Below are 25945 nucleotides of genomic sequence, written 5' to 3'. Positions count from 1 at the left end.
GCATGGCCAGCCGTTGGGAAATGCTTGTTGAAGTTTTCGATAATCATGGGTTTATCGGTGGTGACCGTGTTACCTAGCCTCAGTGCAGTGGGCAGCTGGGAGGAGGTGCTCTTGTTCTCCATGGACTTCACAGTGTCCCAGAACTTTTTGGAGTTGGAGCTACAGGATGCAAACTTCTGCCTGAAGAAGCTGGCCTTAGCTTTCCTGACTGACTGCGTGTATTGGTTCCTGACTTCCCTGAACAGTTGCATATCGCGGGGACTATTCGATGCTATTGCAGTCCGCCACAGGATGTTTTTGTGCTGGTCTAGGGCAGTCAGGTCTGGAGTGAACCAAGGGCTGTATCTGTTCTTGGTTCTGCATTTTTTGAACGGAGCATGCTTATCTAAAATGGTGAGGAAGTTACTTTTAAAGAATGACCAGGCATCCTCAACTGACGGGATGAAGTCAATGTCCTTCCAGGATACCCGGGCCAGGTCGATTAGAAAGGCCTGCTCACAGAAGTGTTTTAGGGAGCGTTTGACAGTGATGAGGGGTGGTCGTTTGACTGCGGCTCCGTAGCGGATACAGGCAATGAGGCAGTGATCGCTGAGATCCTGATTGAAGACAGTGGAGGTGTATTTGGAGGGCCAGTTGGTCAGGATGACATCTATGAGGGTGCCCTTGTTTACAGATTTAGGGTTGTACCTGGTGGGTTCCTTGATGATTTGTGTGAGATTGAGGGCATCTAGCTTAGATTGTAGGACTGCCGGGGTGTTAAGCATATCGCAGTCTAGGTCACCTAACAGAACAAACTCTGAAGCTAGATGGGGGGCGATCAATTCACAAATGGTGTCCAGGGCACAGCTGGGAGCTGAGGGGGGTCGGTAGCAGGCGGCAACAGTGAGAGACTTATTTCTGGAGAGAGTCATTTTTAAAATTAGTAGTTCGAACTGTTTGGCTATGGACCTGGAAAGTATGACATTACTTTGCAGGCTATCTCTGCAGTAGACTGCAACTCCTCCCCCTTTGGCGGTTCTATCTTGACGGAAAATGTTATAGTTGGGTATGGAAATCTCAGAATTTTTGGTGGCCTTCCTGAGCCAGGATTCAGACACGGCAAGGACATCAGGGTTAGCAGAGTGTGCTAAAGCAGTGAGTAAAACAAACTTAGGGAGGAGGCTTCTGATGTTGACATGCATGAAACCAAGGCTTTTTCGATCACAGAAGTCAACAAATGAGGGTGCCTGGGGACATGCAGGGCCTGGGTTTACCTCCACATCACCCGCGGAACAGCGGAGGAGTAGTATGAGGGTGCGGCTAAAGGCTATCAAAACTGGTCGCCTAGAGCGTTGGGGACAGAGAGTAAAGGGAGCAGATTTCTGGGCATGGTAGAATATATTCAGGGCATAATGCGCAGACAGGGGTATGGTGGGGTGCGGGTACATCGGAGGTAAGCCCAGGCACTGGGTGATGATGAGAGAGGTTGTATCTCTGGACATGCTGGTTGTAATGGGTGAGGTCACCGCATGTGTGGGAGGTGGGACAAAGGAGGTATCAGGGGTATGAAGAGTGGAACTAGGGGCTCCATTGTAAACTAAAACAATGATAACTAACCTGAACAACAGTATACAAGGCATATTGACATTTGAGAGAGACATACAGCGAGGCATACAGTAATCACAGGTGTTGAATTGGGAGAGCTAGCTAAACAGTGGGTGAGACAACAACAGCTAATCAGCTAGCACAACAACAGCAGGTAAAATGGCGTTGACTAGGCAGGGAGGGTCGGATTAACTACACATAGAGCCTGAGTGCGGCTGGGGCCGACAGATAAAACATAAACAAGCAGAATGGAGTACCGTGATTAATGGACAGTCCAGCATGCATCAGCTATGTAGCCAAGTGATCAGTGTCCAGGGGGCAGCGGTGGATGGGACTGGCGAGTATTATCCAGGTAAAAAAAAAAAACTGGCTGGCTGTCCAGAAGGTAAAGCCGCTAGCAGTGGCTAACAATGACTAAATAGCTTGTAGCTAGTTAGCTTCTGGAGGTTCTTGAATGTGTTCTAAAAATGTAAAATAATAGCGATTCCGTATCACATTGGGTGAGGCAGGTTACCTGGAAAGGTATAATCGAATTTAGGCAGGTTTGCTTCGTGTTCTTGGGCACAGGGACGATGGTGGTCTGCTTGAAACATGTTGGTAGTACAGACTCAGACAGGGAGAGGTTGAAATTGTCATTGAAGACACTTGCCAGTTGGTCAGCGCATGCTCTGAGTATACGGTCTGGTAATCCGTCTGGCCCTGCGGCCTTGTGAATGTTGACCTATTTAAAGGTCTTACATCGGCTGCGGAGAGCGTGATCACACAGTCGTCCGGAACAGCTGATGCTCTCATGCATGTTTCATTGTTACTTGCCTCGAAGCGAGCATATTAGTTATTTAGCTCATCTGGTAGGCTTGTGTCACTGGGCAGCTCTCGGCTGTGCTTCCCTTTGTAGTCTGTAATAGTTTGCAAGCCCTGCCACATCTGGCGAGCGTCGGAGCCGGTGTAGTACGGTTCAATCTTAGTCCTGTATTGACATTTTGCCTATTTGATGGTTCGTCTGAGGGCATATTGGGATTTCTTATAAGCGTCCTGTTGTATAGCACACTGTATTACTTATACAACTAATATAAGTACAGGACATGAGACTGGAGTAGAAATTAATGTGGGAATTGTTTAATGCGTTTCACAGGAAGAACATTCCAAGCATTTCAATGTAGGTAAGCAAGGGGGGTTACAGGTGCCCTAAAAGGGACAAAACTAGAATATCAATACACAACATATTCCTCCCCCTCTACCTCTGGTGACTCATTAGGAAAAAGTAAATATTAACTGTTTTGCCTATTGTCTTATTTTTAATATAAGTTATCTTAATGTAAATAAATGAACTTTTCAGAATAACCTTTTCTAAATTAGGAATAGAGGGTAGACTGCCTCAGTCCCCACACTTAACCCTGGGGTGTATTCTTCCCTGATGTTGGAGGTTAGTCTGAACTAAATAGTCAACCTGTCAGGGGGTATTCTTTCTCTTGCTGGGTAATGACCTACAGTCACATTATCTCTGAGTCTGAGTGGTGATGGTGTATTCCCAGACTGGGGTGCAACAGTGCCCTGAGTAGGCACTCTGGCTGGTTCAGGTGAGTCTGGAGCACTTTCCACATTTGTAGGTTGCTGCAGTGGATGTTCAGGTGATAGCTCGTAGTCATGTTAGGTCTCCAGTAGCTGATCTTGGTTTGTCACTTGACAGGAGTCATCTCTTGAGGTTGGTTCCTGGCAACAGTTGATCCACTTGTATCCTCCAGATGATGTTTTCCGGTGTGTGAACTGTGTAGGACACAGGTCCTGTTTGTGCAACCACTGTGGCTGGTATTTGGACCTTTGCAGTAGTTCCGAGCAAGAACTCTCTCTCCAGCTATGAAGCTTCTGTCTTTTGCTTTGCTCCGTCTCTCCACCTGTGCTCTCTGTTGTGTCTGTACAACCTGTCTCGTCTTTGGAGGTCTCAGGAGGTCGAGTCGCGTGCGAAGCTGTCTTTTCTTCATGGCTGACGCGGGTGCCACTTTGGTTGTAGCGTGGGGAGTGTTTCTGTAGGTTAACAGGAAGGTGTTTAGACACCTATTGAGGGAGTCGTTCCCTTGTGATGATTTTAAAGCTTGCTTCATCGTTTGGACATACCTTTCAGCGAGGCCGTTCGTTGCAAGGTGATACGGCGCTGACTTGATGTGCTGAATTCCATTTGCTTCCATGAATGACCGGAACTCTTCAGACACCAGTTGGGGGCCATTATCACTAACGAGTTGCGTTGGCAAGCCGAAGTGACTGAAGATTGACCGTAGCTCTTCAATGGTTCTCTCCACTGAGGTGCTCTTCATCACTGTGACCTCAGGCCATTTGCTGTGTGCGTCAACTGCGACTAAGAACATACGATCCTCCAATGGGCCTGCATAGTCCATGTGGACTCGCTGCCAAGGCTCCTCTGGGAAGTCCCATGGGTGTAGTGGTGCTAGCTGAGGCATTTTCCTCATATTTTGACATGCAGAACATGACTTGACCTTGTCTTCGGTAGCTGCGTCCAGACCTGGCCACCAAAAGTAGCTGCATACAATCTCCTTCATTCGCACCATGCCACAGTGCCCTGAATGGAGTTCTTCAAGCACCTGCCTTCTCAGTGGCGTCGGTATGATGACTCGAAAACCCCATAGCAAGCATCCAAACTGAACTGTGAGCTTGTTTCTCCTCACTAGGTAAGGTTGTAGGCTGTCCGACATCTCTCCTTCTTTTCCACGAGTGACAATGTCCACGACCTCAGACATCACTGGATCCATGTGGGTGAACTTTTTCACTTGGACAGATGTAACTGGGGTGCTCGTCACTTCCTTGAAGTAGAAGATTTCAGCCTGGGAGTGCTCCGTGTGTGCGACAGGTAAGGGAAGCCTTGAGAGGCCGTCTGCATTGCAGTGCTGCTCAGACCTTCTGTTCTTGATATCGTACTGGTGAGCAGATCACAATAACGGCCATCGCTGCATGTGGCTGGTTGCAAGCGACGGAATGCCGGTGTGGGGACCAAAGATGGAGGTGAGGGGTCTATGGTCCGTCAGCAGTGTGAGTCGTTGGCAAAATAGAAACTGATTCAATTTCTTAACTCCAAACACAATGTTGAGTGTTTCACGCTCTGTCTGTGCATAATTGCTCTCAGCTTTACTCAAGGTCCATGATGCGAAAGCAATTGTCCTTTCTTCACCTGATGGCATGATGTGTGAGACAACCGCACCAACACCATAAGGCGATGCATCACACGCCAACTGTAATAGCAAGTTGGGGTTAAAGTGGGTTAGGGCCTCTGACTGAGCTAAGGCTGTTTTTTGGCTGTTTTTGGGAGAGGTGTGCACATTTCATGGGCAGGATCTGTACCTGGGGCTCCCATGGGAAAAACCAGTGTCCTGGGGCGGCAGGGTAGCCTAGTGGTTAGAGCGTTGGACTAGTAACCGGAAGGTTGCGAGTTCAAACCCCCGAGCTGACAAGGTACAAATCTGTCGTTCTGCCCCTGAACAGGCAGTTAACCCACTGTTCCCAGGCCGTCATTGAAAATAAGAATGTGTTCTTAACTGACTTGCCTGGTTAAATAAAGGTAAAAAAAGAAAAAGAAAAAAAAAGACCAAGATGTAATGCCCTCTTGAGCTGAGGGTGACACTGCTTTTAAAGTTGCACGCAGGACTACCTCATTAACAGGTCATGAGACAGACTCAGACACCTGAACGGGCCCTCATCCCCGTCATTTGTAGGAAAAAATATGTAGATTTTGCAGAAGGAGATCGGGGTGGCATGTTATGTAGTGTTTTTTTGCAAACAGCAATGGTGTAATCCCCTTTTTGTCTCAAACCCGGGTCTCCCTGCCCGTAGGCAAACAAATATATTTTTGTGAATTCAGGCGGTAGCCCCAAACAGGTTTTGGAATGGGGTCCATCAACTGTCAAGCCAACACCTTAAGTGCTACGCCAAGATGTCCAAACCTCTCGATGTTGTCGCTCCGTGTTGGATTAAAGTTGCTACAGAAGAACGTGAGTCAGCTGAGACCTCCTTCCTTTGGGAGAGCATGCCCTCCCCACACTTCTTTATAGCAAGTCTCTCACGTGTACACAACCAATTTCTTACTGGTAGATTTTGTACATGATCTGTCAATCCTGAGAGTGACGCTCTCTCTCCTCCCCATCTCTCTTTTGCATGTGCTGGTGCGAAGTTTTCCCTAGATCCAGATCTAGGATCAGCTTCCCCTCCCCAAACCTAACAAGGACCATTCGCGGGGGGAATTCAAACCTGATCCAAAGCCAGGGTCTATTTGGGGAACTTGTCCCCTCCCCCACAACACTACACGTGGATGTGGCTTCCTCAGTTCACCATGCTCATAAAGAAAACAGCAGTGTATTTCAGCTGTAAGTATTTTGCAGTTACTAGCGATATTATTTTAAATGAATTTACCTAGCTTCGTTATTATTCAACAATAACTCGGCCAATGTAGCTGTAGCGGGCTACTGTTATATAAATATTCATACACATAGCTTATATATTATACAGCGCTAAGCTAATCCGCCTGACTCAAGTCATTTCACGTACCCCTGCTAAAATAGGAACCAGGTCACTCTCCCTGCAATAAAACTACCCCCCTAACACTATCCCCTCAGCTCTGTTGTCTTACCACCCCAGGAAACAAAGACATTCCATCGCAAGAACACATACACCCAGCCATAAAACTGACCCCCTCTGTTCTCTTCTTTCACGACCCCCTCTGCTCTCCATTTCGTAGATGCATGGAAAAGTATTAGCTATGTTGAAGCATTATGTTAGCTTGCTAGCAGGTAGCTAGCGAGCCATTTTTCCTGGCTATACTGATAGGCTAATTAGCCAGCTAGCTACTAAAGGTTGCTGGAGTAGACATTAATACATTTCGGAATGGATTATTATTGCATTGCTTATCTTTGCTATGATGTCTTAGATGTTCTCAAATGGAAGAATGTTGTGTTGTGCATAATGTTAAATAACTCCATAGGAGTAATGCTAAACTAGCTACTGGTAGCTAGCTACATTGTAATGCGGCAGAGTAGCCTAGTGGTTAGAGGACTAGTAAACCGGAAGGTTGCAAGTTCAAATCCCCTAGAGGTGACGAGGTACAAATCATGTAAATCATGTCTATTTTAAAATTGTTCTGCCCATGAACAGGCAGTTAACCCACTGTTCCTAAGTCGTCATTGAAAATAAGAATTTGTTCTTAACTGACTTGCCTAGTTAAATAAAGGTTAAAACATGGTTAAACATGGATCAATCCACTAATGGGAGGGAAATGTAGTCTCAAAATGAGCTGTTATTGGCAGAGAGATTTCAAACTCTTTGTAATTGGTCTATTAACTTAGACTACCTGGTGATGTCACCAAGCAAGCCAAAACTCCACCAATACAAACCCTGCTGATTTAGAATGTCTTATGTAGATTGTATTTTCAATCAGCAACTATCAGGAAGTTACACTGATAATATTTTTTCATAGTTTCATCAGCTGTTGTACAAATATGATACAAAACACCAGCTGAGTGACACCGGCTGCATCAGTGAGTATGAACCTGACAGCGAAAGCTTGAGTGACAGGTGTTCAGAACTCACTCAGCCTGGTAATTCTGTGACGGTAGACACCGGCTGCTTTCGTAAGCAAGGGAACATCCGCAGTCTACCGTCAGACTTACCAGGCTGAGCAAAAATGTAATGTCGTTGCTTGCTAATATGGGGATTTGTTGTTACTCTTATGTATGTTCCATCCTTTTGTGTTTTTCAGGCAAGCCTGGGAAAGAACTGAGAAAACGTACTAGAGAGTCAAAAGAGTCAAGACAGACACCAGAAAGAGGCCCAAGAAGACTTGGACGCAGGAACAGAGGACAGCGAGGGATGTTCAGAACTCACTCAGTCCGGTAAGTTGGTGAGGGTACACTTCGAGACTGCTTACCTGACACGGAGGAAGTCTTTTCTTTTTATCTCCTCTCCTATACCTTCCCTATGCCCCCTCCCCTATTGTGTTGGACCGTCATGTGGTTTAATCTTTTCTTTGTTTGCGATTAGGTTTGGAGAATGACTTCTCAACCCAAGACTAAGAGCAGCTGTAAGAAAGCATCAGTTTGGAAGAATTTGGGAAAATGTAAAGTGCTAAAGAAGGTTCCCGGCAAAGAGGATCGACTGTTATGGGTCAGAGCCAGCTCTCACAAACAGAACATGGAAAGACATGAAAACCTGGTGCACAACAAAATGCAAACAGAAAAGGCTCTCCGCAGAAAAGGCTAGCATGCCACGAAGCTGAAGTTCACACAGGTGAATGGGAGAGTTGTAAAAGACAAAAAGCTTTTTAGACATAGCTCCAAAATGCAGGTGCTAGTTGAGCTCGTGAGCTAGTTCTGTTTTGTGGTGGAAAACTTAGTGTGTCGAGCATAATACTTCAACCCTGTTACCAATAGATAAGGCTAGACATTTTTTAGCAATTTCATTTTTTGTCTGAAACGTCCAATTCAAAAGCTTCCATTCCCCTTGTCACAAGGAATTTATGCATGATTTAATATGAAACCCTGCCTCCCGAGTGGCGCAGTGGTCTTAGGCACTGCATCGCATTTGCTAGCTGTGCCGCTATAGATCCTGGTTCGAGTCCAGGCTCTGCTGACAAAGAACAAATCTGTCCGGCTGCCCCTGAACAGGCTGTTAACCCATGGGTTGGCGAAAATAAGAATTGTCCCAGCGTCTTGCCTGGTTAAATAAAGGTAGGGTTTGTCTGGCAGGGATGTCCTTGTCCCATTGCGCTCTAGCAACTCCTGTGGGAGGGCTGGCAGGGCGCAGCAACTCCTGCATGCATGCTGACACGGTCGCCAGGTGTACGGTGTTTCCTCCGACACATTGGTGTGGCTGGCTTCCGGGTTTAGTGGGCATTGTGTCAGGAAGCAGTGCAGCTTGGCAGGGTCGTGTTTCGGAGGACGCATGGCTCTCTACCTTCGCCTCTCCCGAGACCGTAGGGAGTGTGCAGCAATGAGACAAGACTGTAACTACCAATTGGATACCACGAAAATTGGGGAGATAAAGGGGTTAAAATAAAAAATAAATAAAAATATATATAACATTTGGTCAGCCTTTACTTAATAGGCACTTATTGTAGTCATTTTTTTATTTAATCTCTTGATTAAATAACCGTTTTCTATTTTTGTTTTTATTCATTTGAATATGGTCTTTATTTTATTTATTTATTTCACCTTTATTTAACCAGGTAGGCAAGTTGAGAACAAGTTCTCATTTACAATTGCGACCTGGCCAAGATAAAGCAAAGCAGTTCGACACATACAACGACACAGAGTTACACATGGAGTAAAACAAACATACAGTCAATAATACAGTATAAACAAGTCTATATACGATGTGAGCAAATGAGGTGAGATAAGGGAGGTAAGGGCAAAAAAGGTCATGGTGGCAAAGTAAATACAATATAGCAAGTAAAACACTGGAATGGTAGATTTGCAGTGGAAGAATGTGCAAAGTAGAAATAAAAATAATGGGGTGCAAAGGAGCTAAATAAATACAGTAGGGAAAGAGGTAGTTGTTTGGGCTAAATCATAGGTGGGCTATGTACAGGTGCAGTAATCTGTGGGCTGCTCTGACAGTTGGTGAGGGAGATATGTGTTTCCAGTTTCACAGATTTTTGTAGTTCGTTCCAGTCATTGGCAGCAGGGAACTGTAAGGAGAGGCGACCAAAGAAAGAATTGGTTTTGGGGGTGACCAGAGAGATTTTCCTGCTGGAGCGCGTGCTACAGGTGGGTGATGCTATGGTGACCAGCGAGCTGAGATAACGGGGGCTTTACCTAGCAGGGTCTTGTAGATGACATGGAGCCAGTGGGTTTGGCGACGAGTATGAAGCGAGGGCCAGCCAACGAGAAGAGCGTACAGGTCGCAATGTTGGGTAGTATAAGGGGCTTTGGTGACAAAACGGATGGCACTGTGATAAGACTGCATCCAATTTGTTGAGTAGGGTATTGGAGGCTATTTTGTAAATGACATCGACGAGGTCGAGGATTGGTAGGATGGTCAGTTTTACAAGGGTATGTTTGGCAGCATGAGTGAAGGATGCTTTGTTGCGAAATAGGAAGCCAATTCTAGATTTAAATTTGGATTGGAGATGTTTGATGTGGGTCTGGAAGGAGAGTTTACAGTCTAACCAGACACCTAGGTATTTGTAGTTGTCCACGTATTCTAAGTCAGAGCCGTCCAGAGTAGTGATGTTGGACAGGCGGGCAGGTGCAGGCAGCAAATCGGTTGAAGAGCATGCATTTAGTTTTACTTGTATTTAAGAGCAATTGAAGGCCACGGAAGGAGAGTTGTATGGCATTGAAGCTTGCCTGGAGGGTTGTTAACACAGTGTCCAAAGAAGGGCCAGAAATCTACAGAATGGTGTCGTCTGCGTAGAGGTAGATCAGAGACTCACCAGCAGCAAAAGCGACATCATTGATGTATACAGAGAAGAGAGTTGGTGATCCAGGCGAGGCAATCATTTGAGAAACCAAGGTTGTCGAGTCTGCCGATGAGGATGTGGTGATTGACATAGTCGAAAGACTTGGCCAGATCAATGAATATGGCTGCACAGTAATGTTTCTTATCAATGGCGGTTAAGATCGTTTAGGACCTTGACTACACTCAATAAGTAGGAGTAACTTACAAAGCTCTGGACATTATTTTTTCATGACTTGAGGAGCCTGTTCTCGGCTATACTGGTCTGCATTTCTGCCATGCTGTCTATAATTTCCATCTCCTGTGCATTTCTTGAATGCCACTTTCAACCTCCAAGTCATTCAGCCAACTGTCCAGGTCTACTGCCTTAAGATCAACATCACTGCAGTTTCTCTTCATCTCTTGGATCAGTGCCCTCACCTGCTCGCCCATCCTCTTGACCTCCCTAGCCACGTCTTCATCCCTCAGTTTCTCCTTCCTCCTCCCCATCCACTTTGCAATCCATCCTCTACAGCATCCCTCATTCTTCTTCTGCCTCTTGGTTGATGTCCTGACCATCATTGTGCGTCTTCAGACCTTCCTCCAGGTTGAGTTCTATTGAGGTCAGGTTCTCTTTGATCCTCCTCAGACTCTCCTCGTTGGTGTTGGTCCACTGTGTCTTCTTGTCCAGCTGCTGCCTGCAGGGCCGGACAGTGGGGACCACCTCCATCTGGCGTGACACCTTCTTCAGGTCACTCACAGAGGCAGAGAGGAGGATGTTGGGCTTGGCCACAATAATCTCAACAGATATAGGGTCAAAACACTGAGATGTGACACACACAAATTTAAGAGATGCCTACCAGTCGAAGGTCCTTGTGGTTCCTTTGGAGGCTCTGGACTGTCCTCAGTAGAGGCGTCATTGCCATCATCAAGCTGTGTGTCAAGAGAGCTAGCTGGTCATAGTCCATTCTCCACATTCAGTGAAAGAGTTACTCAAAAATATGCGTGTGTAAGTGGGGGGGGGAGACAGACAGGTCATCATCCTCGTCCATTTCCCTCACTTCAAACTTTGTCACTTTTCCATCCTCAACTTTCAGTGGTGGTGTCCTCTTTTCATGATCCTCATCATCACACTGTGTATCAGAGTCAACATGTCAGAGACCATCCTCCTCACAGTGATGTCACTCAACAGACATGTACAGTAGGGTACAACTCTTTTACCTCAGATTCACAGTCAGTGAAGGAGTAGATGGAAAAGTCATCAGAACTGGAGGATGAGATCACGTCATGATATTTTCTCTCTATCAGCCGAGTCACCCTTCCAGACTGAGGAGACAGAGAAAGGCATGTACTCATGGCAGCCATAGAATACACTGGCATTGACCCTCAAGGAAATGTAGAATATGTAGGAAATCTAACATGGTTGTACAAGTAGTGAGTAATACATGGGTAACTGAAAAGTGCTCCCATAACATTAGGGGTGGGGCAAAAGACCTTCCATAGAATAGGATTCTTTAGCATCTCGAATGGATGATTGTCAATTCAACCAAGCCAACCAAAATGGCCATATGAATCAACAGATTGATCTAACTGTTGTGTCTCTATGGGAACAGCAGAGATGACCTGGCTGAGAGGCTCTGGATTGATGCTCCATCCGTCCCTAGATGTCTGGTCCTGCCCACAGCTCACAATGATTGGCTATAAACAGTAAAGAATGAATTAAACTCTGCTTTTCTCATTGCAGAATGTATAACTAATGTGCGTGTGTTACTGATTTCAGTTTGAAATGACTTACAGGTTTTGTTCTTCTGTACACCTTGTCGGTTGGCCACATCACAGAATCAGGGGTGTTTACCCTCATTGGATTCATCCGTCAACACATCACTCAATTTAAAAGGTGATAATATAACAAAAACAGGACAAAACAGACATGTATTGTATATTTACCACATAAGGGCTGCGTGTTAAAGCTCTTTTGATTCTCTCATTATTACGATCCATTGCTTTCTGGGGGAAACATTTCCATCAATATTGTATGTATATATAATATATATGTGTGAGTGTGTATATACACCGATTTGGATAACATTAACTTAAGAGACCACTGCAAAATGATCCGTTTCTCTGGGTTGACTATTTATAGGTATGTGTTTGGGTAAAATTAACATTTTTGTTTTATTCTATAAACTACTGACATTTCTCCCAAATTCCAAATTCAAATATTGTCATTTAGAGCATTTATTTGCAGAAAATTACAACTGGTCAAAATAACAAAAACAGATGCGGTGTTGTCAGACCTCTAATAATACTAATATTTTAACTTAGGAAGAGTTCTGAAATCATTATTTGGTGGAATAACCCTGATTTTCAATCACAGCTTTCATGCGTCTTGGCCACCAGTCTTTTATGTTGGTGTTGGGTGACTTTATGCCATCCTGGCTCAAAAATTCAAGCAGCTTGGCTTTGTTTGATGGCTTGTGACCATCCATCTTCCTCTTGATCACATTCCAGAAGTTTAATGGGGTTCAAGTCTGGAGACTGGCCATGACAAGGTCTTGATCTGGTGGTCCTCCATCCACACCTTGATTGACTTGACTGTGTCGCATGGAACACATTGTCCTACTGGAAAAAACAATCCTCAGAGTTGGTGAACATTGTCAGAGCAGAAGGAAGCAAGTTTTCTTCCAGGACAACCTTGTACGTGGCTTGATTCATGCGTCCTTCACAAAGATAAATCTGCCCGATTCCATCCTCCACCAAATTTCACAGTGGGTGCGAGACACTGGCTTGTAGGCCTTTCCAGGTCTCCGTCTAACCATTAGACGACGAGGTGTTGGGCAAAGCTGAAAATTGGACTCATCGGAGAAGATGACCTTACTCCAGTCCTCTACTATGGTATTTTGAAAACCTCAGCTTGGCACTTCTTTGCTTCTCATTGATGAAGGGCTTTTTTCTAGCTTTGCACAACTTCAGCCCTGCCCCTAGGCGCCTGTTTCAAACCATCCTCACCGTGCACTTCACCTCAGCTGCATTTGCCATTCTTTTTGTAGGTTAACTGCCTTGTTCAGGGGCAGAACGACAGATTTTTACCTTGTCAACTCTGGGATTCGATCTTGAAACCTTTTGGTTACTAGTCCAACGCTCTAACCACTAGGCTACCTGCCACCCCAATGAACTGCTGTCTTTGAAATTTTAAGGATGGAAGCATCCTGTATCCCTCTGCCAGTAAAGCCCTTCTTTTCCTCACTCAAAATGTTCCTTTTCAAGTCTTCTGGCATGGTTAATAGTTATTTTTGGATTCCAATTACTTTTGAGGTACTACTAGCACTGATTTAAACATCCAGCTGGTCCTATTACAAGAGGATAGTGATGACCACAGCAGTGGTTTTTATACTTTTCCTCGTTAAATAAGATTTGGTTCAGGTGATCACCTAATCAGTACCCCATTCAGTAGAATGAGGTGTGCCTGTGTTGGAAATCAACAGACACTGGAATGGAATTTCTGCCATACATGTAGAGATGCTGATTACAGAAACATTTGTTAATTATTTCCAGAGCTCTGAGTGTATGTGGTACCCTGTATACAGGTTGGGAAGGCTGTGCACCAAAGGCCAAAGGTTACCTGCAACAACCTGAGTGAAGAAAGAGATTATACAGATGAAATCAAATCTGAACACAGTGTATGTAGGGAATTAATGCTTGGTTACGTCATAATACGTCACAGCTTTATGACTGCGCATAATACATCGCAAGAGAAAGGCTTGTTTGGAGCCTAACTAGTGGTAATGTCTTCTCACTGGTTGTAGCTAGCTGAATAACGAAAGTGATGTACATATTTCCTACTGACTGAGTAATGGTTGTATCGATGGTTGGTTGGATGTTTTTTTTTTTACATAGATAGGCTAACAGGATATCAATAGAAAGAAACCATTCCTTGCCCCCCAAAAAATTATTTTGCACTTTGAGTAACAAGCACTAAGGGACCACAATGGAATTCGTTGATTTTATTGCGTTGTCCCTGACACATTTTATTTTATTAAACAGTTTCTTTTTTTTTACTAAACTGTCAAACATATCTATCTCACTTTCTATCTAACTCAAATGGGCTGTTGAGAACTCTGATCATCACATTTCAGGCACAAGCCAGCAGGTGGCAGTGTCTTTAAATGCAGCACTGCCTTAGTGCACTTCATGATCTGCGCATCAAATAACTTTGGTTGTGAACGTGATTAATAAAATTGCGGAAATCCATTACATTTGCTTTGGTTTAGCAATCTATCTACCCTGTCTTAGTTAAAGTGTCGTGCAATATTGGAGGACAGGTGTCGTAACTGACATTTTTGTATTGTGCTTGATTATCCGCTGGTATTAGTTTGACATATGTACTGAGCATCAAAAATCAGTTTTGAAAGATGTGGTGGAATAATTTGGGGTGAGCTGTTGTAACTTCTCAAGGGATATGTTCTGTGTTGGACTGTGATGTTATGCGTTTCATAGACTACTGGTATGTCTGCGTCCTAACACAAGGCCATTGTGTTCCGGAACTATTGATTTATAGAAGAAACTGTTGTGTGAATACAATATGATTGTATTATCACCTCCAACTATATAAGGGACATGTAACCATTTCATCCTTGCTGTGAAATTAGAGGTGGCTCTCTGCAGCTGCTTGTATTAAATATGTTTATTACATTGTTAAATATAGGATTATCACCACAGCAAGCAAAGTACTTTTAGGTCAGGGCCCTCCGCAAGTCTCACAAAATCATTTTAGACCCAAGCCACCCCTTGTACCCGGACTTTGAACCACTCCCCACTGGGCACAGGTATAGGGCACCCCTCAGCAAGAAAAACAGAACTAGACAATCATTTGTGCCAGGTGTGATATCCCTCCTAAATAGCTCGGGCTGATGTTCCTATCGAATCAGTAAGGCCAGCAGGCTAGTCATTTTTTACATGTTTTATTGGTATGTAACTGTTATGAAAGTTGCATTGTAAATTTTGTTTTGTATTTAAACGCCACTTTAAACGTGTACATGACACTGCAACAAAATTTCCCCATGGGGACAATAAAGTCAGTAAGTAAACCCTGCCTTAATCTTTGAATAGAATTTTCCACAACTGTGGTTCAGAGGTTCAAGAGTTTTACTCCTGAGTTGAGGCTAACGAGTGGCATTGATCCTGTTATTATCATGTAATTTGTTTTGTTTATTGTCAATACATGTCTCAGGTTATCAAAGGATTCCTTCAGTCTTGGAACTACAGTTTTTGGCGATGGGCATGGTAAGTTAGCAAGGAGGGGCTGAGTGACACAAGCTCATCACATACCCCTTCCAGCACAAAACAGTGACCCAGATACTCCTCAGCATCGGGCTTCTGGTGCTCCTCTGTGGTGGGATTGAGAAGAGTGTGGGCACTGTTTGGTTCCTCCTCATGTTTCAGCTGCTCTCTATCAGCACAGGGGTGTTGTACACAATTCTGGGGCTGGTAGTGTTTGGTGCATCTGCCCTGAATCAAGTGGAGGGGTTTGTTCCTGTATCCCTCTCTCTTATGGGTATGACCACAGTGTACTCACTTATGGTTAAGAGCTTCCTTTTTGGGGTCAGCGTACCCATGTTAGCCCTGCCCTGGCTGTTTCTGCTCATAACATTTTTGGTCCCACACACTGTCTTACTCTGCAACGTCATCATCACAGGGCAGGATCTGTATCCTTACTCCAAATAACTGATGCACTCTGCAGTCGCCAGTTTCCTCCCAACACATTGGTGCGGCTGGCTTCTGTGTGAAGAAGCAGTGTGGCTTGGCAGGGTTGTGTTTCGGAGGACGCATGGCTCTCGACCTTTGCCTTTCCCAAGTCCGTAGAGGAGTTGCAGCGATGGGACAATCTAACTACCAATTGGATGTCACAAAAAATGTTTAAAAGCACCAAAACATTTTTATAATTAATTGGTCGTTGTGCACAGTAAAGAGAAGCCATACATTACTACCTAGTCTAAGTATAGCAAATCAATAATTATTATTTATTTATAATTGCATGTCTTCAAGTTATACTGTTTATTTACAAATAGCTATTTTGCATAAACAACTGGATCAAGTGGTAAAAGTAATGTAACAGGTCATGATGGAAAACGTTATTCAATATCAGTAATGGCTTCTCATCTTTTTAAGTGGGAGATCTTGCACAATTGGTGGCTGACTAAATACTTTTTTGCCCCACTGTATCTGATCTAAAAACAATAACACATAAACATTAGTTATGCATTCTGCAATGAGAAAAGCAGTGTTTAATTCGTTCTTTACTGTTTACAGCCAATCATTGTGAACTGTGGGCAGGACCTAACATCTGGGGATGGAGCATCAATCCAGAGCCTCTCAGCCAGGTCATCTCTGCTGTTCCCATAGAGACACAACAGTTAGATCAATCTGTTGATTCATATGGCCATTTTGGTTGGCTTGGTTGAATTGACAATCATCCATTCAAGATGCTAAAGAATAATATACTATGGAAGGTCCTTGAGAGTAAATGCCAGTGTATTCTATGGCTGCCATGAGTACATGCCTTTCATGCCTTTCAGGTGGTGGTAGAGCACCAATAAATAGTTGGATTTTTCACCAGAAACCCAAGAAGGCAGGCAGAGACTTTTGTTACCATGCAACGAGGAGATACTTGTGAAAAGTACTAGTTCCAGAATTGGCTGCTGTATACATAGCGTGCGTGTGTGTATGTTTCTGGTATCTGTACTGTGTTGGTATCTACTGTACTGATGGCGCAAAAGCCATGACATGGAGACCTAGTGGAGTGGTAATGCGCATGCAAGCAGTTGCTCCCGATGCCACTTCGGTACACTGCAGCATCCACCGAGAGGCTCTTGCTGCCAAAGGAATGCCTGACAGCTGAAATACATTTTGGACACTACTGGGCAAATGGTTTACTTTGTTAAAGCAAGGCCCCTGAACTCTCGTGTATTATCTGCACTATGAAATGATATGGACAACAAACAGAAGTGCGCTGGTTATCAAGGGGCAAAGTATTGACACGTTTTTTTTTTTATTGAGAGACGAGCTTAAAGTTTTCTTTACTGACCATCATTTTCACTTGTCTGACCGCTTTTGGACAAAGAGGAAGAGAAGAGGCCCTTTACTGCATGATGATGAGTTTCTCACACGACTGGCCTATCTAGGTGATGTTTTTTCTCTCCTGAATGATCTGAATCTAAGATTACAGGAACACTCCGTAACAATTTTGAGGGTGCGGGACAAAATTGAGGCTATGATTAAGAAGTTGGAGCTCTTCTCTGTCTGCATTACAAGGACAACACACAGGTATTTCCATCATTGTATGATTTTTTTGCGTGCAAATGAACTCCAGCTTACGGACAATGTCAAATGTGATATAGCGAAGAACCTGAGTGAGTTGGGTGAGCAATTAAGCAGGTACTTTCCCGAAACGAATGACACAAACAACTGGATTCATTATCCCTTTCATGCCCTGCCTCCATTCCACTTACCTTTATCTGAACAAGAGAAATTGTAACAACTGGTTCTGTGAAAATTGAATTTAATCAGAAGCCATTGCTCAGTATCCTGCCTTGGCAAATCGCCTGTTAAGACACTGATGCACTCTGCAACCACGTACCTATGTGAGAGTGGATTCTCATCCCTCACTAGCATGAAAACTAAATACAGGCACAGACTGTGTGTGGAAAATGACTTAAGACTGAGACTCTCTCCAATACAACCCAACATTGCAGAGACAGTGCATCCTATCAAGCACACCCTTCTCATTAACCTGTGGTGAGTTATTCACAATTTTCGATGAACAAATAAAGTTTTATATGTAAGATAGCTAAATAAAGAGCAAAATGATTGATAATTAATATATTCTTATTTGTGCCCTGGTCCTATAAGAGCTCATTGTCACTTTCCACGAGCCGAGTTGTGACAAACTCACACTCGTTCTTATGTTTAATAAATGTATCGTTTAGTGTGTGTGTGGCAGGCTTACAGTGATGGCAAAAAACAACATTTGAGAGTGCGCTGACCCTGATGCTAAAGGGGGTACGTAGCTGGAGGTTGAATATTTGAAGGGGTACGGGACTATAAAAAGTTTGGGAACCACTGCCCTAGATGTTAACCTATTTCATTTGGGTGAGGGGTTATTATGGGGAAAAAATGATTCTCTATTTTGGAATAAACCAATAGATTTTTTTATAAAATAAAGAGTGCAGCCAGACCTTTGTTGTTTTCCATCAGATTAGAAAAGTTGGAGATAATATACATTAAATGTTACACATTGTTTTTGTAGACCCACCCTAATTTGCATACCACCCAAACATATCCACAGGTGATGCAATCTCTATTGCACTCCACACTGCCCTTTCCCACCTGTACAACACGCTGATCCTCAACACTGGAGCCCCTCAGGGGTGTGTGCTCAGTCCCCTCCTGTACTCCCTGTTCACCCACGACTGCTTGGCCATGCACGACTCCAACACCATCATTAAGATTGCAGACTATCCAACAGTGGTAGGCCAAATCACCGACAATGACGAGACAGCCTATAGGGAGGGTTCAGAGACCTGGACGGGTGGTGCCAGAATATCAACCTATCCCTCAACGTAACCACGACTAAGGAGATGATTGTGGACTACAGGAAAAGGAGGATCAAGCACGCCCCCATTCTCATCAATGGGGCTGTAGTGGAGCAGGTTGAGAGCTTCAAGTTCCTTGGTGTCCACATCACCAACAAACTAGAATGGTCCAAACACACAGAGACAGTTGTGAAGAGGGCATGACAAAGCCTATTCCCCCTCAGGAAACTAAAAAGATTAGGCATGGGTCCTCAGAACCTCAAAAGGTTCTACAGCTGCAACATCGAGAGCGTCCTGACTGGTTGCATCACTGCCTGGTACGGCAACTGCTCGGCCTCCAACCGCAAGGCACTACAGAGGGTTGTGCATACGGCCCAGTACATCACTGGGGTTAAGCTGCCTGCCATCCAGGACCTCTACACCAGGCGGTGTCAGAGGAAGACCCTAAAAATTGTTAGAGACCCCAGCCACTCCAGTCATAGAATGTTCTCTCTACTACCACATGACAAGAGGTACCTGAGCGCCAAGTCTTGGACCAAAAGGCTTCTCAACAGTTTTTCCCCCAAACCATAAGACTCAAGAACAGCTAATCAAATGGCTACCCCGACTATTTGCATTGTGTACCCCCCCCCCACCGCTCTTTTATGCTGCTGCTACTCTCTGTTTATCATATATGCATAGTCACTTTAACCATACCTTCATGTACATACTATCTCAATTAGCCTGACTAACCGGTGCCCCCTCACATTGGCTACCCGGACTATCTGCATTGTGTCCCGCCACCCACCACCCGCCAACCCCTCTTTTATGCTACTGCTACTCTCTGTTTATCATATATGCATAGTCACTTTAACCATACCTTCATGTACATACTACCTCAATCAGCCCGACTAACCGGTGCCTGTATATAGCCTTGCTACTATTATTTTTCACTGTCTTTTTACTGTTGTTTTTATTTCTTTACTAATCTACTGTTCACCTAATACCTTTTTTTTACTTAAAAATTGCACTGTTGGTTAGAGTCTGTAAGTACGCATTTCACTGGGTCTACACCTGTTGTATTCCGCGTACCTGACAAATAAACTTTGATATGATTTGTAAGTGAAAGTAGGCAAGAACAGAGGTGATTATGATATGAAATATTGCATCAGGACATCTATCATGCTGTGAAGATCCTTCTTGTATATGAACTCATTTCAAATGTAAGGTATTGAAAGCATTCTATTTTTGCTGTCTGTAAATGTATTTACAAAATTCAACATGGCTGCCTATTCAGATGCTCTAGGAAGGTTGTGTAAATACAGAGAGAAGAGTTAAATTAGAGTAAAATATCCATACTTGTAGCACATTCATATTGTACTATGTATTGTTCAATTCGTACATTTAAATTGCAGTAACTATTCAGTCATTGTGCTTTGTTTTTCATCGGTTCATTAAAGAATAGGTCTTTGATTAAGTTGTGGTAAACTGTAAAAATGGTGTTCCTTTGAACTTTTTCTCTTGCATTACTGATATTGAATAACGTGTTCCATCATGACCTGTTACATTACTTTTACCACTTGATCAAGTTGTTTATGCAAAATAGCTATTTGTATATAAACAGTATAACTTGACCACATGCATTTGTAAAGAAATAATAATCATTGATTTGCTATACTTAGTCTTGGTTGTAATTTATGGCTTCTCTTTACTGTGCACAACGACCGATTTATTATTTATATATTTTTTGTACATCCCCCAATTTTCATGATATTCAATTGGTAGTTGCAGTGTTGTCCCATCACTGCAACTCCCCTATGGACTCGGGAGAAGCGAAGGTCAAGAGCCATGCATCCTCCGAAACAGGACCCTGCTAAGCTGCACTGCTTCTTGACACACTGCTCGCTTAACCCGGAAGCCGCACCAATGTGTTGGAGGAAACACCGTCCAGCTGGTGACCAAAGTCAGCGGGGCCATCTGTGCGCCGTCTCATGGGACTCCTGGTCACGGCCGGCTGTAACACAGCATGAGATCTAACCCAGGTCTGTAGTGACACCTCAAGTACTGCGATGCAGTGCCTTAGACCACTGCGCCACTTGGGAGGCCCAACTACCTTATTTTCTAAAGATGACATCATAATCTGCCCTTGTAGCCCATACTCTTGATAACATCAACCACTGCTCCCTGCTCCAGAATTTACAATAATGTTGAATGATGCATTGCCCAACAAACTGCATGTAATGGATCTAATTTACTGGCTAGTGGATGCTATTTCATTTCATTGCTGTATGTAGTTAAGGAAAGATTGCCTGATTTCTAAAGGTTGTATAGATTAAGAGTGCCAAGAGCTGTGTCTACCGTATGTGTAGAACAACACAAAGTACAAGCCAAAAGGAGTGGTCTTTCATTCAACTGACAATCAAAAACTTCTTGCAGTGATTTGACCCTGAACATTCAGAGTTTGATTGACTCTTCAAACCAAAATCATCAGTGAAGAAACCGTGTACCTTTTAAGCACTACCTCAAACCCCATGTCCAAGTATATTACATTTCAACGTATAACAAATGTGAGAGCTCTGTCATTCAATGAGTTTTCTATGTTATCAATCTGTCAATGAAGACACCGGTGCCCCTGGGTGAACCATCACAGACTCGGGCATGTTTGCTGTGAAACTCTGGGGGGCACTGACAGACAGACTGGAGAGAATGTTGAGAATGTAGATGTTGAGCCACTGGAGCCCAGTGACTGCTGGTTTGAGAGGCAGATGTCTGCCAATGACTGTGTCCGTGACTATGGCCTTGACTGTGGCTGCAGCTGTGTTCATGTTCGTGACGTTACCCAAAGCTATGCTTGAGGGCATATCCATGGTTGTGAACATAATAACCTGAGAACTCAACAGGGCTCCCCTGTGTATAGTAGGAGTGGGCCCAGCCTTCAAATGTCTTTGGTGTGGTCTCGGTAGCCTGTAGGTTAGAGGAAACTGGAGGGTAGGCTTGGACTGGGTAGGAATGATTCTGGAACCAATGAGAATGTGGAGAGCTTATCTAACTAAACAGTGATTCTCTATCTAATCATGGGGGACCACTAGGTGCCTATTGTACAGTATTCAATTACAGCTGAGGATCATCTATTGAAACTGCTCATTATACTGTAGTACATCATGTACTCTGGCTTGCACCCAGCAATCATCTTAATTTAATGACCTCTCGTCTTGTAGGATAAATGATGCGTCTAGTGCTTTCTCAGTACTCAGGGTGGGTGGACCGTCTTCCTTCTCTATTGAAGTAGGGTCATACAGGACATCAATGTTCAGGGGCACAACTTTCATTGGGACAGGGAGACATACCCCCATGAGGGCCATGAGGACGCAGTTGGGTTGGCTGTTTGGACTATTTATCTGACCGGATGGGGAAAAAAACACTTCTAAAACCAAAGTTGTCCCTCAGCAGCCTGAAAGGCATCTTCTTATCCAGGACTGATGCTCTAGCATCAGACATGTCTAGAAGTGGGTGCCAGCCCCTTCCGTATGTTTCACCAGAGCAAGATACGGAGAATGTGTGACACAGTGATGGTAGATTTTCCTAACCAAACATCCCGTTATGTTCAGCATGAGGACTCAACACACATTTCAAGCATATTTGTCACGTTCTGACCTTAGTTCCTTTGTTTTTGTCTTCGTTTTAGTATGGTCAGGGCATGAGTTAGGGTGGGTGGACTATGTTTGTTTTTCTATGTTGGTTTTTGAGTTTGGACTGGTATAGTTCTCAATCAGAGGCAGGTGTCGTTAGTTGTCTCTGATTGAGAATCATACTTAGGTAGCCTTTTTCCACCTGTGTTTCGTGGGTGTTTATTTTCTGTTTTGTGTGTCATCACGAGACAAGACTGTTTAGTTTGTTCGTTCTTCCTAGTTGTTATTTTGTTTAGTGTTCAGTTTTGATTATATTAAATATCATGAACACTTACCACGCTGCACCTTGGTCCTCACCTTCTTCCACCGACGACGGCCGTTACAATATTATTTATTTTTATTTAACCTTTATTTAACTAGGCAAGTCAGTTAAGAACAAATTCTTATTTACAATGACGGCCTACCCTGGCCAAACCCGGACAGAGCTGGGCTAATTGTGCACGGCCCTATGGGATTCCCAATAACGGCCAGATGTGATACAGCCTGGATTCGAACCAGGGACTGTAGACTGAGATGCAGTGCCTTAGACCACAGCGCCGCACATAAACATATTACCACTTAACTACACTATTAAGCCCACTTAAAGCTGTGACATACTGCAGTGTATCACAGTTATTTTCAACCACAATAAGGTTGGAGTAAGGATAGAGATCCCCCCTGCTATGATGGGGTTGCAGAGGAAGAGAGTGTGGGACCTAAAGTGTTACTATGACCAGAAACAGCCAGGCCAGGGCTAACATGGGTGATTATGAGAAAGCCCTTAACCATAAGTGAGTACACTGTGGCCATACCCATAAGGGAGGGGGATACAGGAACTAACCCCTCCACTTGATTCTGGGCAGATGCACCAAACAGTACCAGCCCCACGATTGTGTACAACACCCCTGTGTTGATAGAGAGCAGCTGAAACATGAGGAGGAACCAAACAGTGCCCACACTCTTCTCAATCCCACCACAGAGGAGCACCAGAACCCCAATGCTGAGGAGTATCTGGGTCTCTGTCTGGTGGTGGAAGGAGTATGTAATGAGCTTGTGTACCGCAAAGGAAGAGGAGGGGATTAAACGGATATTATCGGGTTGACAGACATCAGCGGCATTGATGTGTTGTGCTCTAGCTTGCTGCTGTAGCCTACTGGCACCATCTGTTACGTCATTAACGTTAGCTACACGTTGTAGAAAGCTAGATAACGTTACAACAGTCCCATTCAAAGTAGCTAGTTACCGAGCATGATTCTTGAGTCACTCAACCCCTCCTTGCTAACGTACCATGCCCATTGGGGAAACAACTGTAGTTCCAAGACTTTAGACATCCTCTGATAAACCGAAATATGTAGTGACAGTAAACAAAACTGATGATACTATAACGACAGCAACAATGTCACTTGTTAGCCTGAACTCAGGAGTAAAAAAAAAAAAAAAAAAAAACTCTCCAATATTGCACAACACTTTAGCCAAGACTTGAGAAGTTAGCTTGCTAAACCAAAACAAATGTACTGAACTTCCGCATTTGGATTAATCACTTTCACAACCACAAAGATACTGTTGCGCAGACCATGAAGTGCGTTAAAGGCAGTGCTGCATTTAAAGACACTTCCTTCCACCTGCTGGCTTGTGCCTGAAATGTGATGACCAAGGAGTCCTCAACAGCTCATGTGAGTTAGATAGAAAGTTAGATATATTTGATTGGACAATTTAATAAAATAATAAAACCCGTTTAATTAAATAAAACGTGTCAGGCCAGGGACAACACAATAAAGTAAACGGTTTCTATTGTGGTCCCTTCATGTTACTCAAAGTAAAACAATAATACAACAAAATATTTGGCAAGGAATGGTTTCTTCCTATTGATATCATGTTGGCCTATCTATGTAAAACGTCCAACCAACCATCGATACAACCATTACTCAGTCAGTAAGATATAATAAGCACATCACGTTCGTTATTGAGCTACAACCAGTCCGGCTCCAAACAAGCGTTTTTCTTGTGACGTGTTAAGCGCAGTCATAAAGCTGTGACCCAAAATGACGTACCCATGCATTCATTCACTACATAAACGGTGTTCAGATTTGATTTAATCTGTACAAAAGTTTTCTTCACTCAGGTTGTTGAAGGTAATCTTTGGCCTTTTGGTGCACCTCCTTCCCAACATATATATACATATATAGGGAATAGGGTGCCATTGGGGATGCCATCTTTGTGTGTGTGTCTGTGTGTGAGTCAGGATGTGTTTTGAGTCAATTAATTGATAGACATTTTTCCCCCAGAAAGAAAGATGGATCGTAATGATGAGCGAATCAAAAGAGCTTTAAGACGCCGTCCTTATGTGGTAAATATCAAATATTTCTTTGTTTTGTCCTGTTTTTGTTATATTATCACATTTTAAATTGAGTGTTGTGTTGACAGTTGAAACCAGTGAGGGTGAACACCCCTGATTCCGTGTTGTGGCCAACCGGCAAGGTGCACAGAAGGCCAAAGCCTGTAAGTCATATCTGACCTGAAACAAAAACACATACACATTAGTTATGCATTCTGCATGTACAAACTGCAGTTCTCAGAATTAAAGCAAATGCAGATATCCCTATCTAACTTCATTGAATGCTGTCTTGACAGTCTAATTCAGTGCAGACCCCTCAGATCCACAAAAGGCCTGTAAGTCACATTCAAATTCAACCACATAACAATCCTTATATTATTTATTGATACACAATTCAAGGCCAAAATGAGCAAAGCAGTGTTGAATTCATTCTTTACTGTTAACAGCCAATCATTGTGAGCTATGGGCAGGACCAGACATCTGGGGATGGATGGAGCATCAATCCAAAGCCTCTCAGCCAGGTCATCTCTGCTGTTCCCATAGAGACACAACAGTTATATCAATCTGTTGATTCATATGGCCATTTTGGTTGGCTTGGTTGAATTGACAATTATCCATTCGAGATGCTAAAGAATCCTGTACTATGGAAGGTCTTTTGCCCCACCCCTAATGTTATGGGAGTTGCATTTATTGCATTTTCAGTTACCCATGTATTACTCACTACTTGTACAACCATGTTGGATTGCCTACATATTCTACATTTCCTTGAGGGTCAATGCCAGTGTATTCTATGGCTGCCATGAGTACATGCCTTTCTCTGTCTCCTCAGTCTGGAAGGGTGACTCGGCTGATAGAGAGAAAATATCATGACGTGATCTCATCCTCCAGTTCTGATGACTTTTCCATCTACTCCTTCACTGACTGTGAATCTGAGGTAAAAGAGTTGTACCCTACCGTCCATGTCTTTGTTGAGTGACATCACTGGGAGGAGGATGGTCTCTGACTAGTTGACTCTGATACACAGTGTGATGATGAGGATCATGAAAGGAGGACCCCAAAGCTGAAAGTTGAGAATGGAAAGGTGACAAAGCTTGATGTGAGGGATATGGATGAGGATGATCTGTCTCTCCACTCCTTCGATGAGTCAGACTTCCTGGTATGTTCTGCATATTAAATATTGTTTATATATATACATGGGGGATTGAAAATGGTGCAGACAATTACTTATTGAGGGTAGTCATGTATCTGCAATGTGTATAGAGTAGTTATAAAGTATTTCTACAGACGTCGTGAGGGAGTTTGTTCCACCATTGGGGGCCAGAGCAGCGAACAGTTTTGACTGGGCTGAGCGGGAACTG

At 43.7% G+C, this 25945-nt stretch overlaps 1 protein-coding gene, 2 long non-coding RNA genes and 1 pseudogene across 3 annotated transcripts in view; 3 read left to right on the top strand and 1 right to left on the bottom strand.

The window, feature by feature from the left end:
• Nucleotides 1-5865: 5865 nt before the first annotated feature.
• LOC135563799 (uncharacterized) lies at nt 5866-7831 on the top strand. The gene is made up of 3 exons (XR_010460528.1): nt 5866-5951; nt 7340-7472; nt 7621-7831. It is a non-coding gene; the product is annotated as an uncharacterized LOC135563799 (long non-coding RNA).
• Nucleotides 7832-7834: 3 nt separating this feature from the next.
• On the top strand, nt 7835-15101 carry LOC135563800 (uncharacterized). Its single transcript, XR_010460529.1, has 2 exons — nt 7835-7866; nt 11628-15101. It is a non-coding gene; the product is annotated as an uncharacterized LOC135563800 (long non-coding RNA).
• A 6086-nt stretch (nt 15102-21187) lies between these two features.
• LOC135563708 (uncharacterized) lies at nt 21188-24307 on the bottom strand (annotated as a pseudogene).
• The window catches only part of LOC135563707 (uncharacterized), a 39441-nt gene continuing 37158 nt past the window's right edge, over nt 23663-25945 (top strand). The window contains exons 1-7 of the mRNA XM_065006815.1: nt 23663-23925; nt 24538-24599; nt 24677-24751; nt 24884-24922; nt 25034-25108; nt 25417-25521; nt 25612-25743. Of these exons, the coding sequence (XP_064862887.1) occupies nt 24546-24599; nt 24677-24751; nt 24884-24922; nt 25034-25108; nt 25417-25521; nt 25612-25743 (480 nt within the window). The 5' untranslated portion in view covers nt 23663-23925; nt 24538-24545. The remainder of the gene's footprint in view (nt 23926-24537; nt 24600-24676; nt 24752-24883; nt 24923-25033; nt 25109-25416; nt 25522-25611; nt 25744-25945) is intronic.

This window comes from Oncorhynchus nerka, linkage group LG22 (genome assembly GCF_034236695.1).
Source record: "Oncorhynchus nerka isolate Pitt River linkage group LG22, Oner_Uvic_2.0, whole genome shotgun sequence".
Taxonomy (NCBI): domain Eukaryota; kingdom Metazoa; phylum Chordata; class Actinopteri; order Salmoniformes; family Salmonidae; genus Oncorhynchus; species Oncorhynchus nerka.
This window is presented reverse-complemented; position numbering and strand designations above follow the sequence as displayed.